The sequence below is a fragment of the Uranotaenia lowii genome, chromosome 2, assembly GCF_029784155.1.
Source record: "Uranotaenia lowii strain MFRU-FL chromosome 2, ASM2978415v1, whole genome shotgun sequence".
NCBI lineage: Eukaryota > Metazoa > Arthropoda > Insecta > Diptera > Culicidae > Uranotaenia > Uranotaenia lowii.
The window spans coordinates 116397602-116425255 of NC_073692.1; the positions used below are offsets into that span (position 1 = coordinate 116397602).

The 27654-nt window shown below is 33.8% G+C and overlaps 1 protein-coding gene across 1 annotated transcript in view; it reads right to left on the reverse strand.

Annotated features, from left to right (window-relative positions):
- LOC129741796 (fibrillin-1-like) overlaps nucleotides 1–16585 on the reverse strand; it is a 51167-nt gene extending 34582 nt beyond the window's left edge. The window contains exons 1-5 of the mRNA XM_055733585.1: nucleotides 16580–16585; nucleotides 16308–16527; nucleotides 16076–16193; nucleotides 15160–16001; nucleotides 14839–15092 (exon numbers count right to left, since the gene is read on the reverse strand). Coding sequence (XP_055589560.1) covers nucleotides 14839–15092; nucleotides 15160–16001; nucleotides 16076–16193; nucleotides 16308–16527; nucleotides 16580–16585 — 1440 coding nt within the window. The remainder of the gene's footprint in view (nucleotides 1–14838; nucleotides 15093–15159; nucleotides 16002–16075; nucleotides 16194–16307; nucleotides 16528–16579) is intronic.
- Between the last annotated feature and the right edge of the window lie 11069 nt (nucleotides 16586–27654).

The window sequence follows — 27654 nt, forward strand, 5'->3', positions numbered from 1 at the left end:
CAAAAATGACAAAAATGACAAAAATGACAAAAATGACAAAAATGACAAAAATGACAAAAATGACAAAAATGACAAAAATGACAAAAATGACAAAAATGACAAAAATGACAAAAATGACAAAAATGACAAAAATGACAAAAATGACAAAAATGACAAAAATGACAAAAATGACAAAAATGACAAAAATGACAAAAATGACAAAAATGACAAAAATGACAAAAATGACAAAAATGACAAAAATGACAAAAATGACAAAAATGACAAAAATGACAAAAATGACAAAAATGACAAAAATGACAAAAATGACAAAAATGACAAAAATGACAAAAATGACAAAAATGACAAAAATGACAAAAATGACAAAAATTAAAAAAAATTACAAAAATGACAAAAATGATAAAAATGACAAAAATGACAAAAATGGCAAAAATGACAAAAATGACAAAAATGACAAAAATGACAAAAATGACAAAAATGACAAAAATGACAAAAATGACAAAAATGACAAAAATGACAAAAATGACAAAAATGACAAAAATGACAAAAATGACAAAAATGACAAAAATGACAAAAATGACAAAAATGACAAAAATGACAAAAATGACAAAAATGACAAAAATGACAAAAATGACAAAAATGACAAAAATGATAAAAATGACAAAAATGACAAAAATGACAAAAATGACAAAAATGACAAAAATGACAAAAATGACAAAAATGACAAAAATGACAAAAATGACAAAAATGACAAAAATGACAAAAATGACAAAAATGACAAAAATAACAAAAATAACAAAAATAACAAAAATGACAAAAATGACAAAAATGACAAAAATGACAAAAATGACAAAAATGACAAAAATGACAAAAATGACAAAAATGACAAAAATGACAAAAATGACAAAAATGACAAAAATGACAAAAATGACAAAAATGACAAAAATGACAAAAATGACAAAAATGACAAAAATGACAAAAATGACAAAAATGTCAAAAATGTCAAAAATGACAAAAACGACAAAAATGACAAAAATGAAAAAAATGACAAAAATGACAAAAATGACAAAAATGACAAAAATGACAAAAATGACAAAAATGACAAAAATGACAAAAATGACAAAAATGACAAAAATGACAAAAATGACAAAAATGACAAAAATGACAAAAATGACAAAAATGATAAAAATGACAAAAATGACAAAAATGGCAAAAATGACAAAAATGACAAAAATGACAAAAATGACAAAAATGACAAAAATGACAAAAATGACAAAAATGACAAAAATGACAAAAATGACAAAAATGACAAAAATGACAAAAATGACAAAAATGACAAAAATGACAAAAATGACAAAAATGACAAAAATGACAAAAATGACAAAAATGACAAAAATGATAAAAATGACAAAAATGACAAAAATGACAAAAATGGCAAAAATGACAAAAATGACAAAAATGACAAAAATGACAAAAATGACAAAAATGACAAAAATGACAAAAATGACAAAAATGACAAAAATGACAAAAATGACAAAAATGACAAAAATGACAAAAAATGAAAAAAAATGAAAAAAATGATTACGAAAATGGCAAAACTGATAATAGGGGAGAGTGGGGATACTTGATCCCCTTTTCTTATTTTCATCATATCTTTTTGAAATAGTTTAGCAACTCGCCGTCTTTGACATTTTCTGACAGCTTGTAACTTCAAGTTTCTGTGCTCCAAAAATTAGAACGATACTTGAACCCGTTGATGAACGAGAAGCATTTTCGTGGGAGTAAAAAAATTGCGATTTTTCTTAAGTTAGGGGAGACTTGATCCCCTATTGAAGGAGACTTGATCTTTTATTCAGGAAGCCCTAATCCTTGTATAAAAATCAAACAAAACCCCAAGATAGAATGTTAATTGACTATTTTGGTCATGTTTGTTCTCATTTCACAATGTATAGCAGACATAAGAAGAAAATTCTATAACTTTGTCTCAACGCTAATTACATTGCATACTTAAAGGCGCTATTTTTTATAATTAAGAGAAAATTAATTATTTTTGCTCTTTTCTTCAGACAATTGTTTGATAAATATTAGTTTTTGGATAAATATTAGTAATTTCGTAATCAGCAATCATAACTATCAATTCAGAAGAAGAATAAGCCGTTTGGAAGGGGGATCAATTGTACCCAACTCTAGGGGATCAATTGTACCCATAATCAACATTTTAGAAAACTTTTTCTGAAAAAAGTTGAGAGTTTTCCATTGCTTTGAAAATATGGCATTATGAAGTTCATTTTACGCTCGAACGTTTGATACATTGGAACAAATATTTTTTTCATAATTTTCCCATGTAAGGAACATTTTAAAGTGATGCAAAAAGATCTTCAAGTTACATTTTGTGAAATTTTTCAAACAAAGTTCAATTACTCAAACAATTATTTTGTTAAAATTTTTTAAACTACAAGTATTGGTATTTTGCTCATTTTGGCACATTGTTCTACAACATTTGATCTTTGTAAGACATTCCAGTTTCGAGATATAGCTAAGGAATCAAGTATCCCCAGGGATCAAGTATCCTCATTCTCCCCTAATGATAAAAATGATCTTATTTCTTAAAACTATTTCCATTGATGTTTCTGTTGAATTAACTGTATACTGATTCGAAAAAAGAAGAATCTTAATTTTTCTTGAAATCTTGATTGATAAAAACTGGTCATTTTCAATTTTTAAAATCTCATCATACAGTACTTAAGGCTTGATTTTTGAATAACAATGTCATGAGGAAAGATATAACATAAATCAGAATGTTAATTCTTAAACTAATAATTCTTAATTTAGTATTTATTTTTTCACAATCAGAGTTTTACACAGAGTAGGATGTAGGAAAGTTAAACGTAATTTGAGTTGACGCCACCTGTGGCCTAGAGGATAGCGTTCAAGTCTTCTAAGCTAACGGTTATGAGATCGATTCCACGGGATAAAAAGTACACATTCTGTGGGTTGGTGGTTTTAGCATGTGTACGATGCTAGTTATCATATCCTTAGTGTTAAGTTTAAGGAATTTCTTGGAGAAACGTCAAATTTCATTGAGATCCTGTATGTGTATGTGTTCGCTTTCAATCTGAAAACAAATAAATTCTAGATTCTGCTGAAGTTTACAGTATGATTTTCGAGAATTTGTAAATTTTCTTCTGAACCATAACAAAAGGCAAAAATTTTATATAAAAAAAAGATCTAATAATGGAAGTGAATCTCGTGGGAAATTTATAGGGTTTCTTCAGCACAGGTTTAGCCTTAAATTTTCAATATGTATAAAATAAGGATAACTCCGATATTCAATATTCAACATTCAATGTTCAATATCTCCAATTCATGTTGATAAGCCTACTTAGATGTTCATCAGAGAGTTCCAAATATGATTTTTTTCAATATTCCTGGGTTTAAAAATTTTTTTTTTTTAATTGTGTTCATTAGGGCGCTCCAAAAGTAGGGCTATGTTTTGGAATCAAGACCTTTGAAACTTAAATTGATGCTTAATCGAAGCTTAAATTTCAGCTCATTTGGTAAACTCCGAACTGTCGATGAACGAACCTCAAGTTTGAATAGAAATTTGACATAATTTTACACATTTCTTTTGAAGACCGTTTTTTATCGCTCACCCTTGAGATTGACATATTTTTTGCAGAATATTCGGTGATGCAAATGGTACTTTTAGACACCATAAAAAGCTTATTTACAGTTTTCCATGTTTCAAATCATTACTTAAATATTTTAAAATATTTTACTTGAATAGCTGATACAATTTCAATGCGTTTTGATGCTTTACGTTGAAAAATAACAACCCAAGCAACCAAAAGTTCGAATATCACTTAAGGAACGAACTACTAAGTTCACATATAGCTGTACAAAAGTTCTGTGGAACTTTTTTGCTGTTCAAAATGCTTTTTCGAGGTCCATGGAACTTCATTCTTTATCAAGTTCAGCCAATTATTAAAAAAAAAGCTTTAAAGTACTGTTTTGGTTTCTGTTTCTACTTTTTGGGAACTTTAAAGTTAGTATGAAAAAAAAAAAATAATCTACTTGTTACGTACTTCTCATTTTTTTTTCAAAATCAAATAGCTATCAAAGGGTTGCAAGTCTGTTTGTACAGCTCAATAGTTCGTAAAAAGTCTCTGTTGTACTATTTTGTAAACTTGAAAGTTTTTAATTAGTTCCAACGGGCATTCAAAAACAACTTCCTATTATAGAAACTTTGAAGTAGATTTAAAGGCTAAAATCTACTTTTTTCGAACTTCAACACGTGTTTGCATAAATAAACACATATCGTTACTTGGGAAACAACTATATGAAGTACACATTAAGTTCCGGAAGAACTTTTTAACAGCTTGAAAGTGGGAATTAAGTAGAAATAAAGAACCTGAAAGTCGTTTTAAAGAAAATCATCACATCGAATAAAATCGTTGCCTACTCATGATGTTCATATAGGGCAATAAGTATGGATCTCAACTTTCAAGCGGTGAGCTCGGGTTCGAGGCTTGGTAAGAACGTGTTTTTTAAATGTAATGTGAGTTAGTAACAAATATAGTTGATGAATATGAATCAAAATAGCAGACTTGAGAAGGCAATTGAAGGAGCGGAAGAGTAATTTTTTCGATTTTTTATGCTGCTTATAAAGTGGATTTTGAAGCTGGTTACAAGTTGTTTGACGATTTATGCGAACTTTTTGTCAACTTTAAAGTTCGTTTAACTACTTAAAAATTGAGCTGGAAAGAAGTTATATTACCATACTCGATTAAGCTGATCAAACCTGATAGAGGAATGTTATCCGAACTTTTGGTTGCTTGGGAAAGCTTTGAAATATGGTTTTATTTTATTTCCAAAAAATCTAACCGAATATGAAAATGGACTTTTGTCTATATGTCTGTCTGTCTGTTCCCTATAGATTTGAAAACTACTGAACCGATTGGCTTGAAACTTGGCAGGTGTATGCTTTGAGGCCGGGGAAGGTTCCTAATACAGTTTGAGTAAGATGAAATATGAAGAGGGGGAGGGGGCTTTCTTACAATTTTTTTACATAACTCAAGAATTAGGCAAGCAAATGGATTTGTATTTGTCATGTAATTGTATTTGGATACGCGAAATGTTTACTTACTTACTTACTTACTTAATGATCCCGCGCCGATCCTCCGGTGCATAGGGCCGTGGTAAAAGACCTCCACTGTTGACGATCCGGGGCCAGCGTCTTCACTTGGTCCCAGTCAAGATTCTCGTCGACAGTTCGGATTTCAGCGGCTAGGCTTCGCCGCCACGAGTTTCTGGGTCTGCCTCTTCTTCGATGACCTTCTGGATTCCAATCTAGCGCCTCTCTGCAAATCTCGTTTTCATCTCTTCGCAGCGTGTGCCCAATCCATCTCCACTTACGTTCCCGAATCTCGATTTCTAGAGCCCTTTGATGACACCGGCGATGTAGTTCCTCATTCGAGATCCAGTTGCCAGGCCACCAAGCGCGGATGATGTTCCGCAGGCAGCGGTTTACAAATACTTGCAGTTTTCGCGTCGTCACCGCATATGTGCACCAAGTTTCGCACCCGTACAGCAATACGGATTTGACGTTTGAGTTGAAGATTCGTATTTTCGTTCGTAGAGATATCTGGCTTGACCGCCAGATGTTTCGGAGACTCGCAAACGCAAATCGGGCCTTTCTGATCCGGGTTTCGATGTCTTTCCTGGTACCACCATCAGGCGTTATCTGGCTACCAAGATACTGGAAGCACTCAACTTTCTCAACTTGTTGTCCAGCTACCATGAAACTGGAGGGATTTCCTGTGTTGATCTCCATCGACTTGGTCTTTCCGACATTGACTTTGAGACCTGCTGCCTTGGAACTTTCGGTGAGGTCGTCGAGTTTGCTCTGCATATCTGGTTGTGTTTGGGCGAGCAAAACAATATCGTCAGCCAGGTCAAGGTCGTTCAGTTGCTCCATTGTTGAAGGATTCCACGGCAATCCTCGGTTCGGTGCACAGTCAATCGATCCAATTAGAATCTCATCCATTACGGTTAGGAAAAGTAGCGGTGATAGAATACATCCTTGTCTCACTCCAGCAGTTACCGGGATTGGTTCGGACAAGACACCGTCGTGCAAGACCTTGCACGAGAATGTCTCGTACTGTGCTTCGATGAGATGGACTAGTTTCTCTGGGACCCCTCGTCGCCTTAGAGCCGCCCAGATGTTTTCATGGTTAAGTCGGTCGAATGCTTTTTCGAAATCAACGAACACCAGCAGAAGAGAGTCCTGGAGCTCGTTGATTTGTTCCAGTATGATTCGTAGCGTTGTGATGTGGTCCACACATGATCGTCCGGATCGGAATCCAGCTTGTTGCCGTCGGAGTGTAGCGTCGATTTTCTCCTGGATCCTGTTCAGGATCACTTTGCAGAGTACTTTGAGGGTTGTACAGATCAACGTTATGCCTCGCCAGTTACCGCACTCTGTCAGGTCTCCTTTCTTCGGGACCTTTACGAGGATACCCTGCCTCCAGTCGGCCGGGAATGTTGCAGTATCCCAGATGTCAGCGAAAAGACGGTGCAACATTTGTGCTGATAGGGCAGGGTCGGCTTTCAGCATTTCAGCAGGGATGCAATCGATCCCAGGTGCTTTGTTGGATTTCATGTTTTTGATTGCCGCTTCTATTTCAGCCAGCGAGGGCGCTTCCGAGTTGACGCCATTTATGCGACTTACTGTTGGCGCTTCGAGCTGCGAGTTTTGTTGGCCATCGCTATTCGTGACTCGGAAGAGTTGTTCGAAATGCTCAGTCCATCGTTTGAGCTGATCTGTTCGATCGGTCAATAACTGACCTGCTCGGTCTTTTAGCGGCATTTTTGCATTAGTCCTTGCACCACTGAGGCGGCGAGAAATGTCATAAAGTAATCGGATATCTCCATTGGCGGCGGCTCTTTCTCCCTCTTCGGCTAGGGAGTTTGTCCAGGCTCTCTTGTCTCGTCTACAAGCTCGTTTAACTGCCTTTTCCAGCTCCGCATATCGTAAGCGGGTGGCTGCTTTGGCTGACCCGGTACATGCCTGCTCAATTCCGACTTTCGCCTTTCTCCGATCATCGACCATCCTCCAAGTTTCATCCGACATCCATTCACTCCTTCTTCCACAAACTTTACCGAGAGTACCATGGCTCGTCGTGATAAAGGCATTCTTGATTCCACACCACTGTTCTTCGACTGTTCCGTCTGTCGGCAGCTCCGAGGCTCGGGATTCTAGCTGTTCAACGTATGCCCTTTTCACCTCTGGATTCTCCAACCGGCGGACGTCGTATCGACACCCGACTTTCTCCTCGCGCCGTTGGACTCGCGCAACTCTCAGTCGTATCTCGCCAAGGACGAGGTGATGGTCAGATGCAATGTCTGCGCTTCGTTTGTTGCGGACATCAAGAAGGCTCCTTCTCCATTTTCGGCTGATGCAGATGTGGTCAATTTGATTTTCTGTTCGGCCATCTCGGGATACCCAAGTGACCTTATGTGCTGGTCGATGGGGGAAGAGCGATCCACCGATTACCATGTTGTTGTTGCCACAAAATTCTACAAACAGCTCTCCGTTTTCGCTCATCTGTCCTAGGCCATGGCGCCCCATGATGCGCTCAAGGTCCTGATTGTCGGAGCCAATCTTTGCGTTGAAGTCGCCCAAATGGATTTGAATGTCACCCTTCGGAATTCTCTCAACCACGCTGTTCAGTTGACTGTAAAACTGCTCTTTCTCCTGCAAGTCGGCAACGTCAGTTGGCGCATAACACTGGACCATTGTAAGGTTTCTAACCCGTGTTCTGAATCTGGCTACGATTATTCTTTCGTTTATCGGTTCCCATCTAATGAGGGCCGCGTAGGCCTGCGGGCTTAACAGGAAACCAACTCCTCGTTCCCGAGTAGCATGTTCTCCTCGTATTCCAGAGTAAAGCAGTACTTGCCCGGACTGTGTCTTGTGTTCTCCAGTGTTAGGCCAACGGACTTCGCTCAGTCCCAGAATTTCAAGCTTGAGGCGGCTAGCCTCTCTAGCAAGTTGTTCCAGTTTGCCTTGTTGGGCAAGGGTTAAAACGTTCCAAGTTCCAATTCGTGTCCGTGTTTTCATGCTAAAAGTCGTCGCCAAAGTTCCAGGTCGGTCATTTCTTTCGGATTCCGTAACAATTTCAAATCGGGAGCAGTAGGTTGTTAGCCTAAAGTCCCTATCCCGCGATGGGGCTGCCATCTTGGACTTAGCTGGCGGGAGCCGCATTTCATAAATTCAGCCGCTTGTTACAAGACAGACGCTGTTTGAGCCGCCCCTGACCTGGAGAACAGACGCTCGGTTGTTGTTGCACGCCGCCCCTGATCTGGGGAACAGTGCGGCCACCTTCTCAGTCTGCATGCGACCAAAGCATCCACCGGGGTTGGGTACCCGATCTCCGCTTAGGTTACTCGCATCCCAGCCGGCACCACGGGGAGGTAGAGATAGGAGTTGTGAATAAGAGGTGATATGACCACTATGGGGTCTCGTGTTGCACATTATCCACCGTTTACCAGCCAACGCGAAATGTTTCAATGATTATTTTTTGGGTATGTAGGGAGGAGGAAACCCCCTCTTACTTTACCATTTTTATAGCATAACTCAAGAATTATTCAGGCAAATTGAACCAAATATTCCATCGGAAGGCGTTTGTGTCCGAGAAACGCCTTGTGCCTCTTTTCAGTGGGGAGATAGAAAGGGGGAGGGGGGGGCTTCTTTACAATTTTCAGCTGGAGATATAACCAAGCAAATGGAACCAAATTTGGCATGGTAAAGTGTTTGAATACGAGGAATCTTTCTATAATATTTTGAAATAACTCCGTTCTTCACGTGGCGAATTAGTTAGGAGGAGAAGGCTCCCATACATTTTTGGTAAATAATTTGAGAATTAATCGAGCAAATGGATCCAAATTTGGCATGGGAGATAGGAGACCTGTTTCTATGCTTAATTTGTATCACTGCCTCCTTACAATGGTGTGATAGGGAGAGAAGACACAATTTTTCGAATAATTTGAGAGCCCATCGAGCAAGTAATACAAAATTTTCCATGGGAGGGCACTTTGATACGAAAATTAGTTTTTTTTTAGACTTCTCCATTCTTCCATTGGAATAAAAGAAGATCTCCCCTCTTCTCTTATTTTATTCCCAATTGAAGGGAGATATGATATGAGATCCAAATTTGATGTGAGAGAGTTTTTGGGGATTCCTACCTCTTTCAAGCAGTTGAGGATGGGAAGGCAAAAGGGGGGCTTCTATATAGTTTTCCGGTATGAATCGAGTACTTATCAAGCAAAACGTGTTTGCGTAGGAATTACTTGAGACCTTCCTCTATAGTTCAAAATCTTATCAGATAAATGGAGCAAAATTGGGATTCTTATCAGATACTAAAAAGGTGTCTATAGAAGTTCGTGAGCAATCCTCGCATTGAAAGGAGGAAATGGCGAGGAATTCATACCAGTAAAACCTACATTTTGGCATAATTAAAGAACTAATTAGGCTTATAAAAAAGAGCATTGCATTGCAAAAATTGAAAAACATAGTTCCAGATTGAATTATCTTTGTAATGCAGTTCGAAACTCCAGTTGCAGCTCTCATTTAAAAGCGATTGCTTCAGAATTATCATAAAATTTGATTTGAAATGATGCCGAAAAGAATCAAAATTTATTTATTTGTCCAAAACTTAATTTATTTTTGGAAGGTGTAGCAAAGCACTCCTGGTCAGCTATTGAAAAAATAAATGTGTCGTAAAAATTAATTAAATTTTCAATTTTGGGGAAGATCTGAGGACCCCCGGCATAAACCTGACAGATAACCAAAGGCTTCATATGTTTTAAAAAAATTAAACTATTTAAAAGTCAAAAATTGAAAATTATGAACAGGTTGGATCTCACCAAATAAGTTGTCATCGAGATGACACATTTCTTACTGATTCCGATGAGGTTTTGATGTTGGGACCTATTGCTGCTTACTTCTAAAGCCGATTTGCCTTTCTACGCGTTGTGTTTTTCCCGCCTACTTTGATTCCATTCGTTTTATTTTCCCGCTCTGGAAGAACCGCGAACGTTGCGACCGTGTTGGAGTGCCTTTTAGGGCTTGCACAGAAAACAGCGATGGAAGGCAAGCATCCTTCCTCTTTAATCGAGACATCCGACTGTGATTCCATGAGGCCCCACAGCTTTTCGGAAGAGGAAAAAGAATACGAGCAGTTCAAGTCCACCTGTAGCTGCATCCACTGGCGCAATACCCAAGAAAAGTCGCACGCAAACTCAGTCCGAAAATCACCAGGTACCAGCATCAAACCACCTGTTGCAAAACAACAAGTTTGCCATTCTTCCGGTGGAAAATGGAAATAATGAGCCCGTTCTGCTTTCGCGTCCCCCTTGCTTCCCACACCCATCAAAGATTTAGTGCAACTACGATCGAAACTTGCTGAACTTTCTCGAGAGCCGCTATTCAAAACTGCAGCAAAGGAACTAAAATCATATGCTATTTCTTGGAGGAATACCAAAAAGTTGGCAAACTTCTAACCACCCAGCGAGTGCCCCATTATACTCACGACAATCCAACAACAAAACCGCTAAAGATTGTGTTGCGTGGTTTACCGGCATAGGATAAGGAGAAGGTGGAATCTGAGTTGAAAAATCTTGGGCTCAAGCCTGAAGCGGTCTATCCCATGTCCCACCGGTCTCAAGCTGCCAAGGATGATCCCTTCCGAGACGAATTGTTCTTAATCCATTTCTTCAAGGCCTCAACAACCATTGGCGCTCTACGACACATCAAGCAACTATTTCGTGTCATCTTCCAATGGGAACCATACCGCCCCCAGCACAGAGATGTTACCCAATGCACTAACTGCTTGTGGTTCGGCCACGGAACTAGGAACTGCCGAATGCCGCCGCGATGTGAACAGTGTGCTGGAGAACACTTATCATCAGCGACCTGTGTTCAGACCGATGACGATGAAATGGAACCAAAATGTGCTAACTGTGAACAAAACCATCGTGCCACCAGTCGCACCTATCCAAAGCGTGCGGAGTTTATCTGAATCCGAAAAGAAGCATCGGCTGCCAACCAACCCGGCCGGCATCGCAAGCCTGCTGTTTTCACTCCGGACCAGTTTCCACCTCTACAACCAAGAATGATCCCAGTGCTTAATCCCCTACCGCTACCAAACAACAATCAACAGAGCCGAAACCGGTCAGTCCAGCCCCGCCTCACCTGTACCAAATCCTTCGAAACTCAAGCGTCCATCATCACACCTGGCCTATCATATGCTGGGGCCACAGCTGGCTCCTTCGCTGGTGCTTCTGCCAGTATACCTAACGACGATGTCCCACTATCAACGGAGGAGCTAATCTAGATCATCACTGCTGCGATTGAAATCAAGCGCAAATACAAAACCCGCAGTCAGCAATTGGCAGCGATTGTCTCACTTATCAATCGAAATGGACCATAGGCCTATCAACATCATCAACTGGAACGCTTGCTTTTTAAAGAACAAGCATCTGGAGTTGCTCGACTTCCTCGTCGAAAAGAATATTGACATTGCCATCATCACCGCATCTTGAACCGGATGTCAATATATATCTTCCCAACTACAGGCTTTTGCGTTTCGATCGAATCAACGAAGGAGGTGGAGATGTGGCTGTTGCAATGAGGCGCAACGTCAGCTGTCGTCTGTTACCGAGCTTTCAATTAAAACTTATCGAAGCCATAGGAGTCGAGATCACGTCATCATCTGGCCCATTTATCGTCATCGCAGCGTACTGTCCCAAGCAAGCAACTATCCGGGGTGGTACTGCTTCCCTTCTACGAAACGACTTGGCTAAACTGACCCGACGACAGGCTAAATTTATCATCGCAGGGGATCTCAACGCTCGGCACTAGCTGTGGGGCAATCGAAAAAGGAACAGCAACGGAAACATCCTGGCCGAAGACCTCGAAACTGGGCAGTATAACATCCTTTCGCCTGAATCTCCAACCCGACTATCTAGATCAGGGGTTCACTCAGTTTTAGACATCTTTTTGTCCAACATGGTCATCAACGAAATTCCGGAGGTTTTCAAAGAGCTCTCTTCTGACCACTATCCGGTGGTGCTGAGACTTGGTGCCACTGCCGAGACCATAGCCAGTTCTCCTCGGCATAACTATCAACGGGCCAATTGGACAGAATTTGAGCGGATCGTCGAGGCGAACATCAACATGGACCACTCCCTGGACTCTTCGGAAGACGTCGATCAGGCGCTGGAATCTCTCCAGCGAGCAATATCCGTGGCCCGAGAATCGACGGTACCAGTGCAGCAGAATCAGGTGAGTACCTCTCTCCATATTGATAGCATCGCCAAAAACATCATCAGATTGAGAAACAAGTATCGACGTCAATACCAACGCACTGGAGACGATACCAAGAAAAATATGTTCAATCAACTTTCCATGGTTATTCAGGGACGGCCCCAGGATCTGAAGAATAGGGAATTCCGCAATAAGCTTCGTCAAATACCCCCCAACTCGAAACCCTTCTTGTCCTTAGCAAAAATTCTGAAGAAAAAACCAAAACCTATCCCCCCTCTTGTTGTACATGGGAATGCCAATCCTCTCATTACCCCATCAGAAAAGGTAAACGCTCTAGGGCAACAATTTGTATTGTCCCATAACTTAGGTAGTAATATTGTTAGTCCTTTCGAATCGCTCGTTGTTGAAGGGATCGCTGCCGTTGATGTTACCTAAAACTCGGTCCCAGAAAAAGCGGAAATAACTGCAGAAGAGCTTATAGATCTTATCCGAAGATCTAAGAATATAAAGGCCCCCGGTTTTGACAAAACCTTTAACCTTGAGCTCATGCACATGAGCCATGGATCTTTTGCCTTTTTAGCTAGAATATTCAACCGCTGTTGGAGGCTATCTTACTTCCCCTCACTATGGAAGCTAACCAAGGTCATACCAATTCTCAAGCCCGGGAAAGATCCTACTGCTCCTCTGAGCTATCGTCCAATCAGCTTGCTCTCTGCCCTTTCAAAGCTGTTCGAAAGGACTACAGAGTCGGTTAATCCTATTTTCCGAAGAGAACAGTATCCTCCCTGAAGCACAATTTAGGTTTCGCAAAGGCAGATCCATCATCCATCAACTCAACCGAGTTACTAACATCATCCAAAGGAACAAGTCAAGTCACAAGACGACAGCAATGGCACTTATAAGATACCGTAATTTCTGCTTCCGCGATATTGCACAAACCTCTGCTTTCACGTTTACTATTCGTCTTCACACATCCGTACTCCAGAACTCTCTGTCTCGTCTTCCTCTGCCTGTCATCATTCTCCCTCCCAGGTAGCATCATTTCCCAAGATGCATAGAACTCTCAAGGTAGTATCATTTTAAGATATGCATATATTTCAACGTTTAGAGTAAAACCCTACAGCACTCTTGGACATTGAAAAGGCCTTTGACAATGTGTGGCATGATGGCTTGGTGTACAAACTGTACCGACTCAATTTTCCAACATATTTGATCAAGATCATAAAGAGCTATCTCTCTAACAGAGCATTCCGGGTTGGTCTGCAGAGCATAAGTTCCGAACCATTAAACATCGATGCTGGTGTACCACAAGGTAGTATCCTGGGGCCATTATTGTACTATATTTACACCTCTGACATCCCGTCCCTCGCTGAGAACGGTGTAATGTAATCAATACGCAGATGACGCGGCGATTATGTACAACGGTCGTCACATCCGAGCTCTAACACTTAACCCTTCGTTTCATAAAGTAACAAATTGGCATCAATTAGTGCATGGAATAAGTAAAAAATCGTACTTTATTGCAATTTTTTTCTTGATGTACACATTATTTGCAACTATTTGAAATGATTTTTAACGAAAAATAAAAATTCATGAAATGAAGGATTAAACATCAGAGAGGCCGGGATACTTTAAACGAGTATTACATCAGCTGGAAAATTGTGATCAACGTAACTAAGACCCAAGCCATCGTGTTCCCTCACTCGAGATCGCCCAGATTCGTTCCGTCGGTGGACTGCAAAATCCGGTGTCAAGGTTCCCTCATTGAATGGTCAAAAGAGGTTGTCTATCTTGGACTCACTTTAGACAGCCATCTGACTTTCTTGGCACATATTGATAAAAATATCAATAAATGCAATATTCTTATCAGAGCATTGTACCCATTAATAAATAGAACATCTAAACTGTGTTTAAAAAATCAGATGGCCGTATACAAACAAATAATATACCCCTTATTGGAATACGCGATCCCTGTGTGGAAAACCTGTGCTGAGACTCACAAACAGCGACTCCAGCGCGTTCAAAACAAAGTTTTGAAAATGATTCATGACCTTCCCCCCTCGACAAGAACAAGCGAGGTACATGAGCTCCCGGACCTAGATACCCTGGAAACAAAATTCAATAACTATTGCTTGAAATATGGAGAGAGGTGCTCCACCTCAGAACACGCGATAATTTGCGCACTTTAGTTTAAGGTTGTATATAGTAGGTTAAGTTAATTGAGTAGGTAGTGTAGTGTTAATAATTTAAAAACTAAAACAAAATGTGTAGACATTTTCCAAAAATACATTCAAATTTAACAAACTGAAGTTGAAGTACCTTTAAAGGTAGAACACTTATATTGTACACTCTTGTAAAAATCAAAAATCAAAGTGAAATAAAGATTGTTATTTAGTCAAAAGAAAGTCGAGTCTCTCATTTGATGAAAGTTATACACCCTCTAAAAAGTATTTCGAATAAAAACATGCAGTCTACAAAATTATTAAAAAAAACTTATAACTTTATTTCCCCTTAATTTCGTCGATCACCTTAACCGGAGCGACCTTGGCTGGCCAACACTCGATACTGTTGACATCGCCGTTGTCGCCGGCACGCTGCTGTTGCTGCTGCTCGTTGGGATCACCCAGTGCCGGATACTGGATTTCGTCATAGATGTGCTCCACGCTGTACTTCCTGGCCGGCGTTCCATCCAACTTCACTCCTCCGTTAATGACGGGAAATTGGAACGGCGAAACCGATGAGTTGTTGATTGGAATATCGTAGTGTTCTGGAAGGGAAAATAAGAGAAGGTTAGGAAGAACATTGGTTCAGTTAGAGGGCAGGAAGAAACAAACCAATTTGCGCGTTCAGAGCATTCCTTTGGTTTTTCGCCTTCACTCTGGTGTAGATTACGTGAGGTGGTTCAGGAAGAGGTTCGAGAACTCTGGGACTATCTGGTCCTTTGGTTATAACCGTTGTGCAATGAAGTGCGGGTAGCTGTTTTTGACTTTGAACTTCGATCGCCCGACGATTTATTTTCTTCATGTACGCTACCACTGATAGAAGTAAACCTAGCGTAAGGAGCAAACAGGATATAGTTATTACGGCCTGTTTATGGTTCACTTCCTGTTCCTTTTCATCGTAGTCTTTGTCATCGACGAATTCGATCAGATCGGATCGTTCTTCTGATTCTACTAATACAAATTCCGGTTCACTCGACGATGTTATGTTCTCCGCATCAGATTGAGAGCTTACATCTTCTACTGAGGTATTGATGAAAGTTATTTCGTATTTGGTTGTTGTTGCCAATATTTCGTAAATTGTTGAATCATTGATCAATGTGGCTTCTGTGGTCGTTGTCAAATTTTCCAAAGGTACAAAACTTACACTGACATTTGAAGGAATGTATTCTTGGAAGGATTGCGCGTAAGTCGCGTTGTTTGGAATCGATGTGGTCGTTGAAGTTGTTGAAGTGGAAATAGGCTCAGTTTCAATTTTGATCCACTGTTCCGCAGATATTCTCTCCGTGCTTTCACCGGAAGTGATGTTTTCCACGATTCGAGTAATGTTTTCAAACATAACCTGACTATGATCAGCCAGACATTTACCCGAAATGTGATGACATCTTGTAGTGTTACAGTTGCACTTGCTCTTGCACATAGTTCCAAAATGACCTGCGGGACATGGCGATTCACAACTGAAACAAGTTAAAAATAGAAATGAGTCGAACACTTCGCCATCGAAGAAAAAAAACACTATTAAAAACTCAACTGATTACCAATCCAGCCATCCGAACATCGACAGTGCCCCGTTTTGCCATCGCACAGGGAATGGTTCTGGCAGTGACATCGATGCTTACAGTTCTCGCCCCAAGTTCCGTTGCGACATCCTGTAATAAAATTTGAACAATTGTTATTCCGAAATAAAACATAAGAAAATTAGAAGGAAAATAAAATACACTACACCAGACGACAACGATAGAACATCAACCTAAAAAACTCACGTTGCGTACAATGTTTTCCGGTAAATCCGGCCTCGCAGCTGCATTGGTTGGGTGCTTCGCAAGTGCCGCGGCCACAACCACCGCGGCAAATCGGGCGACAATTCAGCCGGATGGTGGAGTTCTTCGGTGGTGAGCTGATCCCTTCAAAGGTAACCGTTTCTTCCAATCGTTCCTCGAAGCCCTCGCAGCAGAATTCTATCCGACGAGTTTTGGTAACGTTCTGAAATTTACGTTTAAAAAAATTCTGTTACATACCTTATGAAAATGGTCACTTTCATTTTAAGTAAGTTTTTTTTGTTCTTGTGTTCATTCCTAGTTTTCAATACATTTTTCAAACGCTTTTTTATGTTAGTTTATGTTCTACAGCAAACAAACCAACTCATTCTTGAGGGGAGTGTATATTTGTTTACCTTCAAGTCACGTCCCAAATTTATGAGTCTATTCAACACCTCAACGATTGGAAAGGGGAAGATTGCGTCAAGTTGATGCCCCTTTATTCTATTCCAACCGATTTTATGTCATGTTAGTTCTGAGTGGATCATTAATTGGATGGTCTATGCGGGCATACTGGTTGTATTATGATGTAATACACAATTGCCAACAAACAATCGGAACATGTTTAAGTAGCTAAATGAATGAGTTATAAAAATCGTAAAAAATGTAAACACATACATAAACAAGGTGACTGATTCTTTAATTTTCAAATTTAGCTCCCACATAGTATCGATGGTTCAGCATAAGTTAATTTCGAACGTTTTTTAATCACTAGTTTCGAGCGGTGAAATTTGATTTGGAAACTGCTAAATCTCAAGTTAGCAATACTATCTAAACGTAATATATTATGAAAGTGACCTTTCTTGACTTGGCATATATAACACAAGGGACAATTTTCAATAGATACTATCTGGTCGCAGTACTACAATGATTTGAATGTTTATTCTCGTTTCATATGTTACGCTCAGTTTTTCAAGTTTGAAAACTCTTAAATTACTCTTGGGATTCATAGAAGTTGCACTGCATTGAAAAAATTATTAGTAACATGTCACTGACTCGATCTTTATTTTTATTTGATTGGAAATCTATTTTCAAAAATTCAATTTTGACAGTTTTTACAATTTTGTCAATTTGGACAATTTTGACAATTTGGACAATTTTGACAATTTGGACAATTTTGACAATTTAGACCATTTTGACAATTTTGACAATTTTGACAATTTTGACAATTTTGTTTTGACAATTATGACAATTTTGACAATTTTGATAGTTTTGACAATTTTGACAATTTTGACAATTTTGGCAATTTGACAATTTTGACAATTTCGACAATTTTGACAATTTTGACAATTTTGACAATTTTGACAATTTTGACAATTTTGACAATTTTGACAATTTTGACAATTTTGACAATTTTGACAATTTTGACAATTTTGACAATTTTGACAATTTTGACAATTTTGACAATTTTGACAATTTTGACAATTTTGACAATTTTGACAATTTTGACAATTTTGACAATTTTGACAATTTTGACAATTTTGACAATTTTGACAATTTTGACAATTTTGACAATTTTGACAATTTTGACAATTTTGACAATTTTGACAATTTTGACAATTTTGACAATTTTGACAATTTTGACAATTTTGACAATTTTGACAATTTTGACAATTTTGACAATTTTGACAATTTTGGCAATTTTGACAATTTTGACAATTTTGACAATTTTGACAATTTTGACAATTTTGACAATATTGACAATTTTGACAATTTTGACAATCTTGACAATTTTGACAATTTTGATAATTTTGACAATTTTGACAATTTTGAAAATATTGACAATTTTGACAATTTTGACAATTTTGACAATTTTGACAATTTTGACAATTTTGACAATTTTGACAATTTTGACAATTTTGACAATTTTGACAATTTTGACAATTTTGACAATTTTGACAATTTTGACAATTTTGACAATTTTGACAATTTTGACAATTTTGACAATTTTGACAATTTTGACAATTTTGACAATTTTGACAATTTTGACAATTTTGACAATTTTGACAATTTTGACAATTTTGACAATTTTGACAATTTTGACAATTTTGACAATTTTGACAATTTTGACAATTTTGACAATTTTGACAATTTTGACAATTTTGACAATTGTGACAATTTTGACAATTTTGACAATTTTGACAATTTTGACAATTTTGACAATTTTGACAATTTTGACAATTTTGACAATTTTGACAATTTTGACAATTTTGACAATTTTGACAATTTTGACAATTTTGACAATTTTGACAATTTTGACAATTTTGACAATTTTGACAATTTTGACAATTTTGACAATTTTGACAATTTTGACAATTTTGACAATTTTGACAATTTTGACAATTTTGACAATTTTGACAATTTTGACAATTTTGACAATTTTGACAATTTTGACAATTTTGACAATTTTGACAATTTTGACAATTTTGACAATTTTGACAATTTTGACAATTTTGACAATTTTGACAATTTTGACAATTTTGACAATTTTGACAATTTTGACAATTTTGACAATTTTGACAATTTTGACAATTTTGACAATTTTGACAATTTTGACAATTTTGACAATTTTGACAATTTTGACAATTTTGACAATTTTGACAATTTTGACAATTTTGACAATTTTGACCATTTTGACAATTTTGACAATTTTGACAATATTGACAATTTTGACAATTTTGACAATTTTGACAATTTTGACAATTTTGACAATTTTGACAATTTTGACAATTTTGACAATTTTGACAATTTTGACAATTTTGACAATTTTGACAATTTTGACAATATTGACAATTTTGACAATTTTGACAATTTTGACAATTTTGACAATTTTGACAATTTTGACAATTTTGACAATTTTGACAATTTTGACAATTTTGACAATTTTGACAATTTTGACAATTTTGACAATTTTGACAATTTTGACAATTTTGACAATTTTGACAATTTTGACAATTTTGACAATTTTGACAATTTTGACAATTTTGACAATTTTGACAATTTTGACAATTTTGACAATTTTGACAATTTTGACAATTTGACAATTTTAACAATTTTGACAATTTTGACAATTTTGACAATTTTGACAATTTTGACAATCTTGACAATTTTGACAATTTTGACAATTTTGACAATTTTGACAATTTTGACATTTTTGACAATGGTGACAATTTTGACAATTTTGACAATTTTGATAATGGTGACAATTTTGACAATTGTGACAACTTTGACAATTTTGACAATTTTGACAATTTTGACAATTTTGACAATTTTGACAATTTTGACAATTTTGACAATTTTGACAATTTTGACAATTTTGACAATTTTGACAATTTTGACAATTTTGACAATTTTGACAATTTTGACAATTTTGACAATTTTGACAATTTTGACAATTTTGACAATTTTGACAATTTTGACAATTTTGACAATTTTGACAATTTTGACAATTTTGACAATTTTGACAATTTTGACAATTTTGACAATTTTGACAATTTTGACAATTTTGACAATTTTGACAATTTTGACAATTTTGACAATTTTGACAATTTTGACAATTTTGACAATTTTGACAATTTTGACAATTTTGACAATTTTGACAATTTTGACAATTTTGACAATTTTGACAATTTTGACAATTTTGACAATTTTGACAATTTTGACAATTTTGACAATTTTGACAATTTTGACAATTTTGACAATTTTGACAATTTTGACAATTTTGACAATTTTGACAATTTTGACAATTTTGACAATTTTGACAATTTTGACAATTTTGACAATTTTGACAATTTTGACAATTTTGACAATTTTGACAATTTTGACAATTTTGACAATTTTGACAATTTTGACAATTTTGACAATTTTGACAATTTTGACAATTTTGACAATTTTGACAATTTTGACAATTTTGACAATTTTGACAATTTTGACAATTTTGACAATTTTGACAATTTTGACAATTTTGACAATTTTGACAATTTTGACAATTTTGACAATTTTGACAATTTTGACAATTTTGACAATTTTGACAATTTTGACAATTTTGACAATTTTGACAATTTTGACAATTTTGACAATTTTGACAATTTTGACAATTTTGGCAATTTTGACAATTTTGACAATTTTGACAATTTTGACAATTTTGACAATATTGACAATTTTGACAATTTTGACAATCTTGACAATTTTGACAATTTTGATAATTTTGACAATTTTGACAATTTTGAAAATATTGACAATTTTGACAATTTTGACAATTTTGACAATTTTGACAATTTTGACAATTTTGACAATTTTGACAATTTTGACAATTTTGACAATTTTGACAATTTTGACAATTTTGACAATTTTGACAATTTTGACAATTTTGACAATTTTGACAATTTTGACAATTTTGACAATTTTGACAATTTTGACAATTTTGACAATTTTGACAATTTTGACAATTTTGACAATTTTGACAATTTTGACAATTTTGACAATTTTGACAATTTTGACAATTTTGACAATTTTGACAATTTTGACAATTTTGACAATTTTGACAATTTTGACAATTTTGACAATTTTGACAATTTTGACAATTTTGACAATTTTGACAATTTTGACAATTTTGACAATTTTGACAATTTTGACAATTTTGACAATTTTGACAATTTTGACAATTTTGACAATTTTGACAATTTTGACAATTTTGACAATTTTGACAATTTTGACAATTTTGACAATTTTGACAATTTTGACAATTTTGACAATTTTGACAATTTTGACAATTTTGACAATTTTGACAATTTTGACAATTTTGACAATTTTGACAATTTTGACAATTTTGACAATTTTGACAATTTTGACAATTTTGACAATTTTGACAATTTTGACAATTTTGACAATTTTGACAATTTTGACAATTTTGACAATTTTGACAATTTTGACAATTTTGACAATTTTGACAATTTTGACAATTTTGACAATTTTGACAATTTTGACAATTTTGACAATTTTGACAATTTTGACAATTTTGACAATTTTGACAATTTTGACAATTTTGACAATTTTGACAATTTTGACAATTTTGACAATTTTGACAATTTTGACAATTTTGACAATTTTGACAATTTTGACAATTTTGACAATTTTGACAATATTGACAATTTTGACAATTTTGACAATTTTGACAATTTTGACAATTTTGACAATTTTGACAATTTTGACAATTTTGACAATTTTGACAATTTTGACAATTTTGACAATTTTGACAATTTTGACAATATTGACAATTTTGACAATTTTGACAATTTTGACAATTTTGACAATTTTGACAATTTTGACAATTTTGACAATTTTGACAATTTTGACAATTTTGACAATTTTGACAATTTTGACAATTTTGACAATTTTGACAATTTTGACAATTTTGACAATTTTGACAATTTTGACAATTTTGACAATTTTGACAATTTTGACAATTTTGACAATTTTGACAATTTTGACAATTTTGACAATTTTGACAATTTTGACAATTTTGACAATTTTGACAATTTTGACAATTTTGACAATTTTGACAATTTGACAATTTTAACAATTTTGACAATTTTGACAATTTTGACAATTTTGACAATTTTGACAATCTTGACAATTTTGACAATTTTGACAATTTTGACAATTTTGACAATTTTGACATTTTTGACAATGGTGACAATTTTGACAATTTTGACAATTTTGATAATGGTGACAATTTTGACAATTGTGACAACTTTGACAATTTTGACAATTTTGACAATTTTGACAATTTTGACAATTTTGACAATTTTGACAATTTTGACAATTTTGACAATTTTGACAATTTTGACAATTTTGACAATTTTGACAATTTTGACAATTTTGACAATTTTGACAATTTTGACAATTTTGACAATTTTGACAATTTTGACAATTTTGACAATTTTGACAATTTTGACAATTTTGACAATTTTGACAATTTTGACAATTTTGACAATTTTGACAATTTTGACAATTTTGACAATTTTGACAATTTTGACAATTTTGACAATTTTGACAATTTTGACAATTTTGACAATTTTGACAATTTTGACAATTTTGACAATTTTGACAATTTTGACAATTTTGACAATTTTGACAATTTTGACAATTTTGACAATTTTGACAATTTTGACAATTTTGACAATTTTGACAATTTTGACAATTTTGACAATTTTGACAATTTTGACAATTTTGACAATTTTGACAATTTTGACAATTTTGACAATTTTGACAATTTTGACAATTTTGACAATTTTGACAATTTTGACAATTTTGACAATTTTGACAATTTTGACAATTTTGACAATTTTGACAATTTTGACAATTTTGACAATTTTGACAATTTTGACAATTTTGACAATTTTGACAATTTTGACAATTTTGACAATTTTGACAATTTTGACAATTTTGACAATTTTGACAATTTTGACAATTTTGACAATTTTGACAATTTTGACAATTTTGACAATTTTGACAATTTCGACAATTTTGAAAATTTTGACAATTTTGAAAATTTTGACAATTTTGACAATTTAAACAATTTTGACAATTTTGACAATTTTGACAATTTTGACAATTTTGACAATTTTAACAATTTTGACAATTTTGACAATTTTGACAATTTTGACAATTTTGACAATTTTGACAATTTTGACAATTTTGACAATTTTGACAATTTTGACAATTTTGACAATTTTGACAATTTTGACAATTTTGACAATTTTGACAATTTTGACAATTTTTGACAATTTTGACAATTTTGACAATTTTGACAATTTTGACAATTTTGACAATTTTGACAATTTTGACAATTTTGACAATTTTGACAATTTTGACAATTTTGACAATTTTGACAATTTTGACAATTTTGACAATTTTGACAATTTTGACAATTTTGACAATTTTGACAATTTTGACAATTTTGACAATTTTGACAATTTTGACAATTTTGACAATTTTGACAATTTTGACAATTTTGACAATTTTGACAATTTTGACAATTTTGACAATTTTGACAATTTTGACAATTTTGACAATTTTGACACTTTTGACAATTTTGACAATTTTGACAATTTTGACACTTTTGAAAATTTTGACAATTTTGACAATTTCGACAATTTTGACAATTTTGACAATTTTGACAATTTTGGCAATTTTGACAATTTTGACAATTTTGACAATTTTGGCAATTTTGACAATTTTGAAAATTTTGACAATTTTGATAATTTTGACAATTTTGACAATTTTGACAATTTGGACAATTTTGAAATTTTTACTAGAACAGAAAGTTTTGCTGTTTTTCTATTTTTCTGTTTTTCTGTTATTCTGTTTTTTTGTTTTTCTGTTTTTCTGTTTTTCTGTTTTTCTGTTTTTCTGTTTTTCTGTTTTTCTGTTTTTCTGTTTTCCTGTTTTTCTGTTTTTCTGTTTTTCTGTTTTTTCTGTTTTTCTGTTTTTCTGTTTTTCTGTTTTTCTGTTTTTCTGTTTTTCTGTTTTTCTGTTTTTCTGTTTTTCTGTTTTTCTGTTTTTCTGTTTTTCTGTTTTTCTGTTTTTCTGTTTTTCTGTTTTTCTGTTTTTCTGTTTTTCTGTTTTTCTGTTTTTCTGTTTTTCTGTTTTTCTGTTTTTCTGTTTTTCTGTTTTCCTGTTTTCCTGTTTTTCTGTTTTTCTGTTTTTCTGTTTTTCTGTTTTTCTGTTTTTCTGTTTTTCTGTTTTTCTGTTTTTCTGTTTTTCTGTTTTTCTGTTTTTCTGTTTTTCTGTTTTTCTGTTTTTCTGTTTTTCTGTTTTTCTGTTTTTCTGTTTTTCTGTTTTTCTGTTTTTCTGTTTTTCTGTTTTTCTGTTTTTCTGTTTTTCTGTTTTTCTGTTTTTCTGTTTTTCTGTTTTTCTGTTTTTCTGTTTTTCTGTTTTTCTGTTTTTCTGTTTTTCTGTTTTTCTGTTTTTCTGTTTTTCTGTTTTTCTGTTTTTCTGTTTTTCTGTTTTTCTGTTTTTCTGTTTTTCTGTTTTTCTGTTTTTCTGTTTTTCTGTTTTTCTGTTTTTCTGTTTTTCTGTTTTTCTGTTTTTCTGTTTTTCTGTTTTTCTGTTTTTCTGTTTTTCTGTTTTTCTGTTTTTCTGTTTTTCTGTTTTTCTGTTTTTCTGTTTTTCTGTTTTTCTGTTTTTCTGTTTTTCTGTTTTTCTGTTTTTCTGTTTTTCTGTTTTTCTGTTTTTCTGTTTTTCTGTTTTTCTGTTTTTCTGTTTTTCTGTTTTTCTGTTTTTCTGTTTTTCTGTTTTTCTGTTTTTCTGTTTTTCTGTTTTTCTGTTTTTCTGTTTTTCTGTTTTTCTGTTTTTCTGTTTTTCTGTTTTTCTGTTTTTCTGTTTTTCTGTTTTTCTGTTTTTCTGTTTTTCTGTTTTTCTGTTTTTCTGTTTTTCTGTTTTTCTGTTTTTCTGTTTTTCTGTTTTTCTGTTTTTCTGTTTTTCTGTTTTTCTGTTTTTCTGTTTTTCTGTTTTTCTGTTTTTCTGTTTTTCTGTTTTTCTGTTTTTCTGTTTTTCTGTTTTTCTGTTTTTCTGTTTTTCTGTTTTTCTGTTTTTCTGTTTTTCTGTTTTTCTGTTTTTCTGTTTTTCTGTTTTTCTGTTTTTCTGTTTTTCTGTTTTTCTGTTTTTCTGTTTTTCTGTTTTTCTGTTTTTCTGTTTTTCTGTTTTTCTGTTTTTCTGTTTTTCTGTTTTTCTGTTTTTCTGTTTTTCTGTTTTTCTGTTTTTCTGTTTTTCTGTTTTTCTGTTTTTCTGTTTTTCTGTTTTTCTGTTTTTCTGTTTTTCTGTTTTTCTGTTTTTCTGTTTTTCTGTTTTTCTGTTTTTCTGTTTTTCTGTTTTTCTGTTTTTCTGTTTTTCTGTTTTTCTGTTTTTCTGTTTTTCTGTTTTTCTGTTTTTCTGTTTTTCTGTTTTTCTGTTTTTCTGTTTTTCTGTTTTTCTGTTTTTCTGTTTTTCTGTTTTTCTGTTTTTCTGTTTTTCTGTTTTTCTGTTTTTCTGTTTTTCTGTTTTTCTGTTTTTCTGTTTTTCTGTTTTTCTGTTTTTCTGTTTTTCTGTTTTTCTGTTTTTCTGTTTTTCTGTTTTTCTGTTTTTCTGTTTTTCTGTTTTTCTGTTTTTCTGTTTTTCTGTTTTTCTGTTTTTCTGTTTTTCTGTTTTTCTGTTTTTCTGTTTTTCTGTTTTTCTGTTTTTCTGTTTTTCTGTTTTTCTGTTTTTCTGTTTTTCTGTTTTTCTGTTTTTCTGTTTTTCTGTTTTTCTGTTTTTCTGTTTTTCTGTTTTTCTGTTTTTCTGTTTTTCTGTTTTTCTGTTTTTCTGTTTTTCTGTTTTTCTGTTTTTCTGTTTTTCTGTTTTTCTGTTTTTCTGTTTTTCTGTTTTTCTGTTTTTCTGTTTTTCTGTTTTTCTGTTTTTCTGTTTTTCTGTTTTTCTGTTTTTCTGTTTTTCTGTTTTTCTGTTTTTCTGTTTTTCTGTTTTTCTGTTTTTCTGTTTTTCTGTTTTTCTGTTTTTCTGTTTTTCTGTTTTTCTGTTTTTCTGTTTTTCTGTTTTTCTGTTTTTCTGTTTTTCTGTTTTTCTGTTTTTCTGTTTTTCTGTTTTTCTGTTTTTCTGTTTTTCTGTTTTTCTGTTTTTCTGTTTTTCTGTTTTTCTGTTTTTCTGTTTTTCTGTTTTTCTGTTTTTCTGTTTTTCTGTTTTTCTGTTTTTCTGTTTTTCTGTTTTTCTGTTTTTCTGTTTTTCTGTTTTTCTGTTTTTCTGTTTTTCTGTTTTTCTGTTTTTCTGTTTTTCTGTTTTTCTGTTTTTCTGTTTTTCTGTTTTTCTGTTTTTCTGTTTTTCTGTTTTTCTGTTTTTCTGTTTTTCTGTTTTTCTGTTTTTCTGTTTTTCTGTTTTTCTGTTTTTCTGTTTTTCTGTTTTTCTGTTTTTCTGTTTTTCTGTTTTTCTGTTTTTCTGTTTTTCTGTTTTTCTGTTTTTCTGTTTTTCTGTTTTTCTGTTTTTCTGTTTTTCTGTTTTTCTGTTTTTCTGTTTTTCTGTTTTTCTGTTTTTCTGTTTTTCTGTTTTTCTGTTTTTCTGTTTTTCTGTTTTTCTGTTTTTCTGTTTTTCTGTTTTTCTGTTTTTCTGTTTTTCTGTTTTTCTGTTTTTCTGTTTTTCTGTTTTTCTGTTTTTCTGTTTTTCTGTTTTTCTGTTTTTCTGTTTTTCTGTTTTTCTGTTTTTCTGTTTTTCTGTTTTTCTGTTTTTCTGTTTTTCTGTTTTTCTGTTTTTCTGTTTTTCTGTTTTTCTGTTTTTCTGTTTTTCTGTTTTTCTGTTTTTCTGTTTTTCTGTTTTTCTGTTTTTCTGTTTTTCTGTTTTTCTGTTTTTCTGTTTTTCTGTTTTTCTGTTTTTCTGTTTTTCTGTTTTTCTGTTTTTCTGTTTTTCTGTTTTTCTGTTTTTCTGTTTTTCTGTTTTTCTGTTTTTCTGTTTTTCTGTTTTTCTGTTTTTCTGTTTTTCTGTTTTTCTGTTTTTCTGTTTTTCTGTTTTTCTGTTTTTCTGTTTTTCTGTTTTTCTGTTTTTCTGTTTTTCTGTTTTTCTGTTTTTCTGTTTTTCTGTTTTTCTGTTTTTCTGTTTTTCTGTTTTTCTGTTTTTCTGTTTTTCTGTTTTTCTGTTTTTCTGTTTTTCTGTTTTTCTGTTTTTCTGTTTTTCTGTTTTTCTGTTTTTCTGTTTTTCTGTTTTTCTGTTTTTCTGTTTTTCTGTTTTTCTGCTCCAGAGAACACATTATATTTTAAATATACAAAGAAACTGTGAAGAGCTCGTTATATTAACTTCAAATAACCATTACGTCTGATACATTCAAAATTGATTAATTTTGTAAAAAACATTTTAAAGTGGCTACAAAAGTTTTATTGGAATCTGAATTTTTCGGCAATCAGTCAACTTAAATAGCAAAGATGATTATTTATTTTAGATCCAGCGATTCGATCCTTATAGGAGCATCATCAAGGACTGCATTTTTTTAATATGTTAACACAGTTTTATAAATCAGTTCACTTATAACAAAATTGCTTATTGCTTATCGAAAAATGGTCAACAGAGAGAAATAACGTCAGAAATATTCACTCTTCCCAGGCAAACCTTCCGTATGCTTCAAAGTAATTTGAATACGGGTGTTCATTACCAAAAAGCAAACAGATCATCTACTGGGACATTAAATTGGCCATAAAATTTATACATGGCGATGCGCCCATAACGCCCTCTTCCAGTGCCAGGGAAGGAGGAATAACATCTGAAGAAGGGGTACCCC